This window comes from Pteropus vampyrus, unplaced genomic scaffold (genome assembly GCF_000151845.1).
Source record: "Pteropus vampyrus isolate Shadow unplaced genomic scaffold, Pvam_2.0 Scaffold211, whole genome shotgun sequence".
Lineage (NCBI taxonomy): Eukaryota > Metazoa > Chordata > Mammalia > Chiroptera > Pteropodidae > Pteropus > Pteropus vampyrus.
In genome coordinates this window covers 413,618-426,564 of record NW_011888992.1, presented here as the reverse complement: position 1 = coordinate 426,564, position 12,947 = coordinate 413,618, and the positions used below count along the sequence as shown (strand labels likewise).

The following is a 12,947-nucleotide window of genomic DNA, read 5'->3' as shown; positions in this document are numbered from 1 at the left end:
CACAGGTGCAGCTGAGCACCCTGCCGCCCCCTCCGGCCCGCCCCGCCCCGCCCTGGGTGGGGGACAGCGCTCCGGCTGCGGTTCGCTGTGTTGTCAGGACGGGCTTCTCGTCTTGGCTGGCGGGCTTGTGCCTGAGACAGAGGGCGGCAGGACCCCGGAGCCCCTGTGGGCCCGTGTGTTCTAAGTCTCGGGGCTCAGGGTCTCACGGATTGTGGCCAGTCAGCAGCCTCGGGGGAGGTGAGTGGGGTTGCTTTCCCTGACCTTTGACCCCCGCCAACACTAGTGGCTCCCCGGGCTGGCCTCAGGCCCCTGGACGTCAGTGTGTCCGGACTCACCGTGGCCAGCACTTTCCCAGGCCTTCCTGGTGTCACAGACTGGGACTGCTCCAGCGCCCCGAGCCAGCACATCGGGTTCTGGGGGCAGGGCCTTCACCTCACAAGGGTTTCTGCAGCCAGCTCCCTACCGTCAGGCTGAGCCCCACCCTCCAGCTCACCCGAGGGGGCTCCCCCACTTCTGTCCCCCTTTCCACGAGTCGCAGCTTCAGCTCTGGCTTCTATGAGGCCGGCGGCCATTACTGTGGGCAGTGACAGTGGCCCGCCCTGCGGCGTGTTGCCGGGTCAGTGAAGGGTAGGGGCGCTTGCGTTCCCTTCGCTGTGAGGACGTGCAGGGGGCGCGTGTCCTCTGCCTGAGGGCTGCGTGCTCCACGCCGTCAGCACTGCCGGGCTTCTCTCGGTCAGGGGACACCCCGACGGGGGAGGTTCGCCACCCCTTCGCAGTCCGCCTCACTCGCGTGAGCGGAAGCAAGCCGGCGGCCCCCTCGCTGTGGGGTGACGAGCCACACTCAGAGTCCCCTCCCCCGGCAGGATCTACATCGGACGGCGCCTGACCACCTCCACCAGCACCTTTTGATGGGGAGCTGGAGTCGGCTTCTTCCTGGAGCGGGATCGACACCGGAGCTTGCGACACAGCTAGCTGCAGAGCTGTCGTGGTCCTCGCGGCCGCACCGCGTGTGTGTGTGTGTGTGTGTGTGTGTGTGTGTGTGTGTGTGTGTGTGTGTGTGTGTGTGTGTGTGTGTGTGTGTGTGTGTGTGTGTGTTCTGTAGATGCCGCATCCCTAGTGAGACGAAAGGACGGACGCTCAGCCCGGCCACCCTGTAGTCACGCCTGTGGGGTCAGTGAGTGAGCATGCCACGCTGACATCTACTGTGATTTGGTAATGTGTTTTCTTTATAATATCCAAATATCTAAGTATAAATAATTTTACCGTGTTCGTCATGATGTGTGTAGTATTTTAACAAAATTGTGTGATCCTTAATTCAGTTAAAACACTAAGTATTTCGGGAGAGTGAGTGACGTTGACGTTCAGATGAACTACGTAAAGGTCCACCCAGACCGACACTGTGGCCTTCTAGTCACTGCTACAGGAATTGTGGTAAGCGGGCACGGCTGTCCTCAAAGACCGCCGCTGCCCGCTGCTGTCCTTGGTCACACTGTAAACAGAGCCGTGGGCACAGGGCAGCCCTGTGCAGCGCACACTGGCCTGCTTCCTGTCGCTGGGTGGACTGAGCGACCACCTGGGATGACGAGGCTGCCATCTGCCCAGCCCCGTCCTCGTCCCACTCCAGACTGCTGAATTGAGGCGTGTCGTGTCGTCTGATCGATTTTTGCGTGCTCTTCGAATCGGCTTCATTCTCAGCAAATCTGTGTCTACTTTAAAAGACTGGAAATAGGAAAAAATAAATCTTTGCCAAATCTTTCAGAGGTGACTGTATTTACATATGGTTTAAAATGACACGTCATAAAAGCTTTTTGATTAAACCGGCTCAGTTCCCCTTGTCGAGTTCTTTATTTTCTCTATAGCATGTTCCAAAGGCTGCCTGTTTGATACACTTTATATGCTGTTCACTAAATTCAGTTGTATTAAAATAAATGTAACAGTTTTTTAAAATCCTGGTTTCTGTTGAAACAGTTACCTTGGAAGCGTCTACCGCCCTTTCACTCAGAGAGGCTGGTTGGATGGCATCTGAATTCTGTGATGCAGGCTCTTAAGGAGAGGAGGTCTGTGAGGTGACACTGACTTGCTCTGGCCAGGCGGTTCAGGAGTGTTTGTCTTTCATGGGAAATGAAGGGTTTGTCTCTCTGCTTCTGTCCACTGTGGGCTGTGCTCAGCACGTCCCAGCAAGGGCAGTCCCCCACTGCCACGTGAACCATCACTTGGGCAGTCATGCTTGTTCCTGTCACCGATGGCATTAGCCAAGCTCCTGATGAAATGGGCTCAAGTCCTCAGCATCCGTTACGGAAGCGCGTTGCACAAGCGAGACGGGCTTTCCTAGGGGCCTCTCCCGTCACTCTGCACCGTTACAGTGGTCACGTGACTGTGCGTACATGTGTCAGGCTGGGTGACTGACGACACAGTAACTGAGCTTCAGCAAACGGACCTTCGTACTGTTAAATAACATTTATCCAAACAGTTTTAGAGCAACACAAATTAGAACACTTGCCTGCTACGTTTAAACGCGGTTTCCTGACCCAGACGTCTGCAGTAACCAGAGTGAGCTTGTAAACCAGTGTGACACTTGTACTTTGCCAGAAGACATGCAGATGGGGACAGCACCCTGGAGGGAAATTGGACAGATCTTTAACAGGACACATTCCACGTGACCGCGAAGCTGCTTCTAGGAACTTACCTGGAACAGAAACTCGTCTGAAAACGCACCTGTCTGTGTGTGATGCTTGCGGCACGGGTGTGCACGGGGTTGGGCGAGCAGGCTGTGGTGGTCCACACGCCACACAGCGCAGCTTCAGAAAAGGGTCGACGAACCGACTCGTTTCCAAGATACACTCAAGTGAGTATTTGTGTACCCAACGGACCGGAATCAGTGGCGGGCAGTTGCGAATCGGCCCAGTGCGTGTGGGCTGCACTGCCGGGTCGTTTGTAAACTGGCAGCCACAGCCACCCCGTCCCTCGAATCCACTGGCGTGGCGCAGGGCCAACCTGGGAAGGACGGGCCAGCCCAGTGGGTGGCCCATCCTTGCTTGGACCTTCTGGTGTCAGGCGAGCTGCCCCAGTTGACACCGTTGGGAGAAGAGATGAGATGAGCCCCCTGAGTCCAAACTAGACCGGTGAACCAGAGGACGCACAGGACGCTACCGTATGCACGAGAACTCTGGTGGGAATGTGCCGGAAACGAAGGCCGGCTCCTTACGGGGCTGGGGGTGGGGGAGGGGAAGGCGGGGCAGGAGGCATGCGGCACCTCTGCTCCTGACTTGCTGCCCTGGTCAGTCCATTAAAAGCACTGTTTTGGGGGAACAGCCCCGTGTGGCAGGGAGGGAGGGGACCCACCCGACGGGCTGCAGGCAGAGCTGCGTGAACACCGCCCGGCGCCTAGATGCCGATTCCCGCCGGGCGCGGGTCCCCAAGGGGCTGCGTGCGCCACTGCTGAGCGCTAGGATGTCAGCGTCGCACGGGAAGGAGGAGGCGCAGCCCGGGGTGTGGTGTGGCGTTCATGTTAGGTGTGTTATGTCTGCAGGGCACACAACGAATACTGTGTGTGAGCACACGCCTGCATTTCCTAGCTCTGCTCGGTGACAGGGCCAAGTGACGACACTCCAGTTGCATCGGGTGGCCAATGCCAGATGCTGGTTCCTGACACCACCCTCCGACGAACCAGAGCCCCTGGCCACCCACGTGGTGGGCTCCGAGGCAGCCCAATCCTGGCCCCTCTGCGGTGCCAGAAGGTGGGGATGTCTCGAGGTGGTGGCGCATTGACACGCAGCCAACTTGAAGGAACTCACAGCGGCCAAAACGGACACTGAGTGACGGAACCATGGTGGTCACAGACCGAGGCGGTGTCCGCCAGTCCACGGGCAGAGCGCACGGAGCAAGTAGGAGAGGGCACGGTTCCTGCGGGGTCCAGGTCACCATCAGGCCAACTGCACAGCTGAGTCAGCGGTCAGGCTGGCAGCTGCCAGAGGCGGGGGTGGAGCGCAGAAACGGGCGAAGGGTCAAAGGAACAAATTCACCGTGAGAGCAGGAGGCGGCGAGCCCCGGGCTGCGACTGCAGCGCGCCCACGCTGGGGGCGCTGCTTGTCGGAAGGGGCTGAGAGTCATCTTAAAAGCCCTCATCACCAGGGACTCCGTAACTGGTGACGGATGTGAACTAGGCGTGCTGCTGTGACCACGCTGCAGCACATGCGAACGCCAGGGTGCTGGGCTGTGCCCCTGGAACGGTCACGTCCGTTACACCCCAGTGAGAGGACGTTTCTAGAAGGACCACAGCTGCACTGCAGTCAGGTACTTAGCTTTTGGAGAATAAAATTTCCCCTCTAGGTGAGTTCTTGGCATAACTCATGTTTCTCATCTTCACGGGACGCACATATTTGTAAAGATGCGCTGAGGTTTCCAGAGACAATTTTCTAGTAACGAGGAGCTCGGAGGCACACAGATTTGTCTCAGGACACAGTCGTCTTGCAGGCCGTGAGCCCGGCAGACACCCAGTGGCTGGGTGAGGGGCACGCACATGGGCGGAGGTCCACGCGGGCCCTGGGCCTCGGCGCCCCTCCGTGTGAGCCCTGCAAGTGGGCAAGGGAGGGACCCCGCCTTCGGGAGGGTCCGAGCCAGGAGTGGCGCCTCTCAGTGACGTCACTGATGCTTGGGGATGTTAAGGAGAGGAACAGGTGCCGCCCAAGCCAAGACAAGATCAGCAAAACTGAGAATTACGTCACCACCAAATACTGTCACACAGCCCAACAAAGTGAACTGGAAACAAGTCACCTTCAGCACTTACCAGACTGATGATCAGAGAAACAGGTTTCGTTACTTGTGTCTTCAGGCAAAAGCTTTCTTAGAAGAGTCCCAACAGGCCTGGGTGGCCCATAGGCATGGTAACTCAGAAGCGAGTGTGACACTCATGGCTCAGGCAAGAGCTGGAGTCAGATGGGAGGTCGGTGGACCGCAGTCCGTCAGCCTCGGCCCGCTGCACACGCCCAGGCAGCACAGCCACGCACAGGATCCTCTGTTCTCAACCAGCGACCTGTTGGCCTCCACCCGCAGGTGGCTGCTGCCTGGGTCGTGGTGGGCACGAGGTCAGACATTAGCAGCGCCCCTGCCCCTGCATGGCCAGGGGTCAGCGGTCCCTCTGTCATGGCGTCAGGGGGCTGGGAGGCTGTGGCCCTGCAGTGCGCAGGTGGCCCCGCTCCCCAGCTGTGTGGAGTGCAGTGTGGGGCACAGGGACACCGTGTGTCAATCCCAGCCCCCCGCCAGTGACGGTGCCATGGCAAGGCTACCTGTAACCCACAAGCAGGTTGGCCAGGGGCCAGCACCCAGCAGGAGAGGCCGTCACCCTCAGTGCCACCATGCGCACCAATACACAATATAAGAATTAATTTTAAATTAAAAAAAAATCTACTTGCAGATTCCTGATTTCTAATTGAACGTGAACAAACACAGCAATCTGGGGATACCGCCCTGTGGCCCGAGCAGGACTGAGGGCCTCCCAGCACGTCCAGGGACCCGGGTCCAGCTCTGTGCTGAGACGTTTGGACAAGACGTGCCAGTGCGTGCTGGGGCCTGACGGGAGGTACCGGGAGCGCAGGCCCATCTCTGACTCGGGACCAGCGCCGCTGGGGCCTCCATTGCCACCGGGTAAGGCGCCTCGGGACGCGCTGGCCTATGTCCTGGTTCAGGGCCCTGCGCTGCCTGGAGGCCAGGGCTGCACCGATGCCGGCGTGTCCACGCCGGGCTCCAGGGTTCACTAAGCAGACGGGCCGGCCGGCCACGGCCCGTTCTCACTGTCCCGCAGTCACGCGCCCAGGACGACGTGGATTCTGCTTTTGCAAAGGCCGCTGCTGCTGGGCAGGCGTCCAGTCTCCAGGTCTGGTCTCAGCAGGAACTCGACGGGGGCCCCGCCGTCCTGGACGCCAGGGCACTGCCACACCGGCCGTGGGCAAACCGCGGGCGAGGAGATGCGCGCGCTTCCGGTCTAAGATGAGTTTTCTTTTTTAAGATGTAGGAACCTGCGTGTTTGTTGGTTCCGCATGTGAAGCTGGCGGCAATACCGAGCATCTATTCAAATAAGTTACCCCGCAGACAAAACTACTCTCGTCCTGAAACTGTTTATTCAAGAGCGCTACCCTGAAGCGGTGGGCCGGATGCTGCAGGACTCGCGCTTTGTTGCGGAGTTCTACGAGCACGGAATTCTTTGGAAGACGCTTTAGCCCCCAAATAGGCAGCAAGTTGCGCAGAGCCAGTGGGTGTGGGGAGCTCGCCGCATGCCAGGCGTTCTCGGGCAGGCGTGCTTCGTGGGAACCGCTTCGACAGGCGGCCCGTGCCCGAGCAGAGTGCACCTGGTGAGCGAGCAGCCACGGTGCCTTGGGACAGGCAGGCTCCACCCCGCAGCACGGTGGACCGGCCGGCTCAGCGGCCAGTCCACGCTGCAGACCCAGGCCGCACACGCGCTTTCCCGTGGAGCTGGGCCTGTTCTTCCGGTCCCTCGCCCAGAAGGCGGGCCAGAGCTCAGTGGGTTAGGGGGCCGGCTCTCCCCAGGGGCTGGCTACCAGTCCAGCGCAGCTCCCGGGAACAGGGTCTGTCCCCACAGGACAGTCACGGGGATATGTCCGGGCGGCTCGGCCGAGGCCCCAGCGCACACGGTTCTCGGCTGGCCCTAGCCTGGGAGCCCGTGACGACGCACTGGGACTCTGGGCGGGAGCAAACTGGCGGCGGCCCCACCACAGAAGCCTGCGGAAGAAAGTGAGAGCAGGAGCTGGCTCCGGGCCAAGATGGGGTAGCAAGGTCTTGCTACGACAACGAAGAAAGCTGACTGAATGACGAGGGGACCCCGCAGCTCAAGGCGCTGGACATCGAACACTGGTTCCTGGACAGTGGTCGTGGAGGAGCCGGAGCCTCCCAGCTGCCCCGGGAGGCCACCGTGCTGGGCGGGGAACCCAGGCTGGGCCCAGTGGCTGCCCGGGTGTCAGGGAAGCTCGTGGGGCACACAGGGCCACGTCCGAGGACGGCTGCGCGCAGGCTTGGGGCGGCAGCCAGCAGCAGCCCGGCGGGCCCGGTCTGGAAAGTTAACCAGGGGCAAGAAGCCCAAGGCACACGAAGGTGACAGCGGTCCCTGGAGGAGGCCCGGGGCAGCTGACAGTGCGTGGAAGGGGCAGAGCCACGGGGCACGGGGCAGGTGGCTGAGTGCCTGGAGAAGCGCAAGCAGCCCCCTCTCCCTCGTGTGACGGGCTCAAAGATCTTACAGAGTTAAGAGACACAAGTAAGAAAATAAAAGTGTTTATGTTTACGTAACCTGTCACAAGGAAAAGCATCTAAAGCATGCGTGATCGTGGGACAAACATTTTTAAAAGGCAACGAAAGAAATGGCCGCATAAACGAACCCTTCGTGTTTTAGAGTTTTCACAAATCACTAAGGAAAACGGGAGCTTCGAGTGGGAGAAAAAGCAAAGGGCAGTAAACAAATTCACAAAGATGGCCATGAACTGAATAGAGTGGCACGTAAACCAAGGGACACGTGCACTGTGACTGCGGTTACGAGTCCGTGCCCTGCCGGAACGGAAGGGGGTCACGGTGCGTTAAGGAGAAGCAGCCTCGGGCAGGGCTCGCCGCCACGCACTGTGCTGGGCCAGCGGCTTCACGCCCGCGCTCTCCCAGTTCGTACGGGAACCCTGAGAGGCGCATTCCCGTGCCTCAACTCTCCAGGGGAAGGGAAAGGCTTACGGACACCGAGTGCGGGTCACAGAGGTCGCCGCGCTGCACTGGGGCCTCCTGCCCCTCCCTGGTACTGGGAGCTTCACTATCGCCGTGCAGAGGACGAGCCGGTGCTTTGAACACACGCACCTGCTCTCGGAGACAGGAAAAGCCGGGAGGCGGCGCGTCCAACTGCTCGCAGCGGGAGCTCTGGGGGCCGGACGCGGGGTCCTCCCTTCTCGGCACCGCTCCGACTTCATCCAGAAGAACGGTTAAAGATGCCAGGGTTCAAGAGAGTAAAGCGGATGCAGGGGCCATGGTTTTAAGCCCTAAGTTTGCAAGAAAGAAGAGAAATGGAGTCAGACACTGGCAGCTCACCGGCTCGGCCGGGGCGGGGCAGGGCGGGGCGCAGCGACCCCGACTTCCTCCCACTACCAGCACAACAGAGATGTCAGCACTGCCCACTGGACAGCGTTTCACAAACCGAGTAACCACATAAACTGAACAACCAAGTCAAGACCACACTAATCAAAACGAAGCGGGAAACGCTAGGATTTAAAGCCCCGTGCGCTCTGTGAGGTTTACGTGAGTAAAAGCACGGACGAGCACGTGCCAGACGCTGAGCCCCAGCAGAGGAGTCACCGAGATCTACTGTGACCAGCAGACACTGCCCCGAATGTGGAGAAATCCGGCTGAAGCCACCTGGTCTGCACATATCACAGGGCTGTCATTTTCTGGAGAAATCAGTAACTTCCAAAAACGTGTGATCAGCCAGTACCGCTTTCATCTTAAAACAGTCTGTCGTTTAAATGAGGTGAACCTCTGCCTACCCCTCGGACAGCCTGTCTTCTAAATCAATTCTTACACGATCCGTCGTTCCACGCGTGAAGTTAAACATCGTGCTAACCAAAGCCAGTATTTTCTATTAGCAAATCGAGGGAGAAAAAAGCAACGCTGAACTTTCGGATGCGGACTATTTAAAACAGCCCCTGACGCAGCGAGGGAGGCAGTGGACGTGAGGTCACGCCCATCAGAGGGAAAACGTCCCAAAGGCAGAAGCGGCCGCACTTTTTGGGACAGGCAGCGGACTGCGCAGACCCCCGCCGCAGGCCGTGGGCTCCAGCTGTGACCCCGAGTGCCACAGACTGGCCCTCAGGCCGGCCGCAGAAAGCTCCGTTCCTGATCGCCGTTCACTGAAGTGGAACTCACAGGGTGCGCGTGCGCGTTCGCGACTGGCTTCCGCCACGAGGTCTGCGGGCGTCTGTGTTGGGACCTGGGAGCGGAAGGACACGGCGTTCAGAACAAGATCGCGCGGCGTGAGAGCAACACGCTGACGGCAGGAAGCAAAGCAGCAGATCTGCGTTCCCAGTTAAGTGACAGTTTTGTACAGGTCACACCCCAAAGGGCCCGTAACTGAGCCGTGGGGACAGGCTGCAGTGATGGGTGCTGTCGATTCCAAGCCGCTCCGCCCGACAGCCATGACGAAGGCGGACACTTTCTTGTTGAAGACAAGACTAAACTGGCACCTGAACCAACTGCCTCTCGGGCCCCGATGCCTAACGCTGCGGCCTCGCTGTCCCGTCTGTCCTGTGGCGAGTCGCCTGGCTGCAGAGTCCTCACGGGAGGCTTGGCGGAGCCCTCCCTTGTCCTCTCCTGCCTACGAGCTGGGCGCCCGGACCGTCACCTGCGTCCGGGCCTGCTTCTCCAGCACACGCGCTACGCCTCGGGATGGGGGGCCAAGGGGTGACAGGAGGGACCGTGGGAGCTGACCTGGCGTGGGCTGACTCGCGTGTTTGTGGGCCTGCCCCTCTGCTGGCAGGGCGTTTTGATGTGCATGTTAGACTTTAATAAAAGGTTTCTAAACAGACACAGACCCGTCTCTGACGAGGGCAGGGACATCTGCACTGAATGGGGACAGTGGGGAGGGGAAGGGCGCAGTCGTGGATGACAGTGTCTGAACGTGACCAAAAAGGAAAACAGGCTCAACACCAGGGACGTCCAGTAGGAAAGAAAAGAACTTTAAAATCGCAATGAAAAATCAGCGGCAGTATTCTTGGAGTTTGTGTAGTGAAACACCCCAGGGCGGGCCCAGAAGGCCCAGGGGCGACGTTTCTCCCTCTCACCCGGCTAAGTTTAGACAGTTTACGGGTCTATTTTGAACCCTGGAGAGGTCACTGAGAGCTCACGCACAGGCCTGGCTTTGCAGAGGATGTGGGCGTGGGGTCACCAGGCCCGGGACCCCCGCCCGCCGCTGCGGTACATAAACGCGGTCCATGGCGGAGCCCCTCCCCTGCTCACGTGTGCCACTGGGCCACGGCTACGCTCGTTCCACTGAGGCCGAACAGATAAAGGCAGCCTTGAGTGGGGCCAGGACTGGGGGTGGTGAGACCCAGCGTTCCCAGCCGGGCACGTGGGCGCCGCGTGCAGCGAGCTGCCTGGTCGGGAGGAGCGGGTGTCGTGTGAGGGCGGGGCAGGCGGCGGGGAGGCCCGGCAGGCCCCGCTGCTCCAGCACGCCTGAATTTAAAGTGACGGTGTGCATGCTGCTAGCTGTCAAAGTCCTCCACTGTCACTAAGTGACCCACCCAGAAACCACCACGGGTTCACAGATGCACAGGTGGCAGCACGGGGCGGCGGAAGTTGCGGTTCCCATCAGAGCAGCCTGGTGCACGCGAGGGCTCTGGGCCTGGACTGCACGCCCCCGCAGCCGCCTCCATTTCGACCCCTGGGCACTGGGCGACGCGGTGGGCGTAAGAGGTCTGAGGGCCACCCGATGACACCCCTGTTTCCTAACTGCTGGTGGCACTGCCTCCACTGCTGGCTGTGACTCCGTCCTGTGTGGCTGGCGCCCTGCGTGCACCCTGCACGGGAGAGCAGGCAGGCAGTCTGTGCCCCATGTTGCCGGGCGGGGTGTGGGTGGGGAGCGCCCTGCACCCCGAGCTGTCCCTGCAGCCCCCGGTCACCAGGCGGCGTGCACTCACCGCCTCGGTCCGCGCTTGAGCAACACCGAGTAGGTTTTCAGACACGCGAGGCTGCCTCGTGCCTGGCCCTCTGACCTTCCCGCGGCTGTGTGGCCTCCCCGACCACATTTCCTCTGATCTGAGACACTGGCAACGTGTGCCACCAGGCCATCACAAGACACCAGGATTTTAAGTTTACTCAGCTTCGCAGATGTTAAATATGGTGCTCTGGAGGGCAGGGGTCGTGAGACCGGGGTGTGCAGCCTGGCCCCGCACAGTCCGCCCAGCAGGCCCAGGACCCCGGAGTCAGCCGCAGGATGCACGCCACACTCCCCTGTGACAGCGGCCAGCCAGCACACGCGCGTGTGACAGCACCCCACAGTGGTCGCAACGAACAAGCCCGCCCGGCTCACCCGACAGCCGACAGCCGCGTGAGAGGCAAGGGACTGGAATGCCACAGTAGGAAACCTCTCGTGCCAATTTGTAACACGCACAAAACAATTCCAGACGCGGTGTTCGTGCGTTTTATGATGCAGCATCGCGTCACCCGCCAGGCCGTGTTCTGGGATGCCTTCCCATCCCACGCCGACAGTGCAGCCTGCGGGCTGAGGATGAGGAGGCAGCGCATGCGTGCCGGACACACAGGTCCCTCCTGGGGGCTGCACCGTGAACCACGGGGCTGGGCCCAGCTCTGCCTGGCTGGGGCTTCCGACAGCCCCTCTGATTATGGGACAGAACGAATAAACGCAAACGCCCACCGCCCCACCTTCCTCATTAGGTCCTCATGGCAACCTGTGACGACATGTGACAACCAGGGGGTGGGGCAAGGACTCTCCTCCCTCGCTAAAGATGAGGGCACTGGGGACTTTGCAGGGGCTTGGTGGCTGGACGTCAGTGAGCTGAAACACACATCTTCTCGATCGTACCAGAGAAAATTTCCGAAGAAGATGGTAGGGTTAACATGCCATCACTGCACCTAAACGCAGGGAGAGGCTGGGGCCGGAACGGCACGTCCCTCCTCATCATGACGAGAAGAGGAGGGTGAATGATGTCACTGTTTGTAGGTTGTAAATTACTGACCTCTTGTTCCACTGAAAAATAACAACGCCGCCGCCCTTGTCCCCTGTTGCAAGGAGATCTCCGAAGTGATTCAGTTCAACAGTCGAGATGATGTAGCTGTCAATAAAATACAGGAGCAGTTTATGACGTTACGATTTTGAGGGGGGGACAATGAGTTCCAAAAATCAATAAAAAGGATCAAGGGAAAGATCGACACATCTAAAACTTTCTCCCTGGATAACGCCAGATTTTTGCAGGTAACTTGTAATCACCAAGCGGCCTCTTCTTGGTTCTGGAGCCCAGGGCCCACGTGGACCCCTGGGTTTATCAAGTGCCTCAATCCTGCCCCTGGAGCACCGGGGTTCATCTAGACTCGGCTGTCTTAACATAGGATGAAGGGTAGAAATTCAGGAAATTGTTACTAAGAAAACAATTGGTCCTAGGAGACTGGTACCTAACTTTATAATGCATGCCTTATATTAATTTTTAAAACAAATCTTTTATTCTTATAAAATATTAACAGAAACGTTTTAATATTCTATACAGTAACTTTTGTTGGCTTCTGTACAAAATAACATTACAGACAGTACAATTCTATTCCATTGTCCGGACAAAGTCACTGCCACTGACATTGATGATGTCATTTCTTGCTGGTCAGGTACCTGGGACTTCTGATACCATCGACGCAAAGACCGTGTCCGTCAGCTCACTAGGGCTCGAGGCCACAGGTGCAATGAACAAGGCCAAGTGCTGGAAACGTCCTAAAAAGTGCTGGAGGTGTCCTAAGGCTGATGCTTCAGTTAGAGGGAATGGATCTAAATGGGTGTCGCGACGCTGAATCATAAAACGCATCCGTGACAGACTGCGGAGCACACGGGGTTTCTCCACGGCTCCGTGCGCTGACCGAGTAATGACAAAGCACGATGTGGCCTCCCACGGGCCAGCATCCGCTTGTTCTGTGACCACAACCAGACTCGACGTCTGGTTGCCCCAGAAACCTCATCTCCGGCTGCTGAGGAAGGACCGGCCCCCAGGGCGTGCCTACCGCCAGCGAGCACAGCTGGCCGTGCACAGGCCGGGGCATGGGGACACCAGTGCCACAGCATGTCCAGACAGGCTGCTGGAGGCTGTCACTCAGGACGTGGCCACTGATCAGAAATGGCCCTGAAGCTGGAACTACTTGCAGAAGTGCCCCCCACAGTGGCCATAACGTAAATCTGAAAGGTGAGCACAAAC

The 12,947-nt window shown here is 59.1% G+C and overlaps 1 protein-coding gene across 9 annotated transcripts in view; it reads right to left on the bottom strand.

Moving 5' to 3' along the window:
- Positions 1-1,670: 1,670 nt before the first annotated feature.
- PPP2R2D (protein phosphatase 2 regulatory subunit Bdelta) overlaps positions 1,671-12,947 on the bottom strand; it is a 25,471-nt gene continuing 14,194 nt past the window's right edge. For 3 of the 9 annotated variants that reach the window (XR_896598.2, XR_896600.2, XM_023538040.1), the window contains exons 2-4: positions 11,733-11,828; positions 8,905-8,968; positions 7,266-8,024 (exon numbers count right to left, since the gene is read on the bottom strand). Coding sequence is in view for 2 of the 9 variants with exons in the window: in XM_023538040.1 (XP_023393808.1) it covers positions 7,968-8,024; positions 8,905-8,968; positions 11,733-11,828 (217 nt within the window). In the remaining 7 variants the exon portion in view is untranslated. Of the gene's footprint in view, positions 2,615-7,265; positions 8,025-8,763; positions 8,969-11,065; positions 11,569-11,732; positions 11,829-12,947 lie in introns of those variants that run through there. The other 6 variants (XR_896599.2, XR_002783373.1, XR_002783374.1 and 3 more) reach the window with 4 other exon arrangements.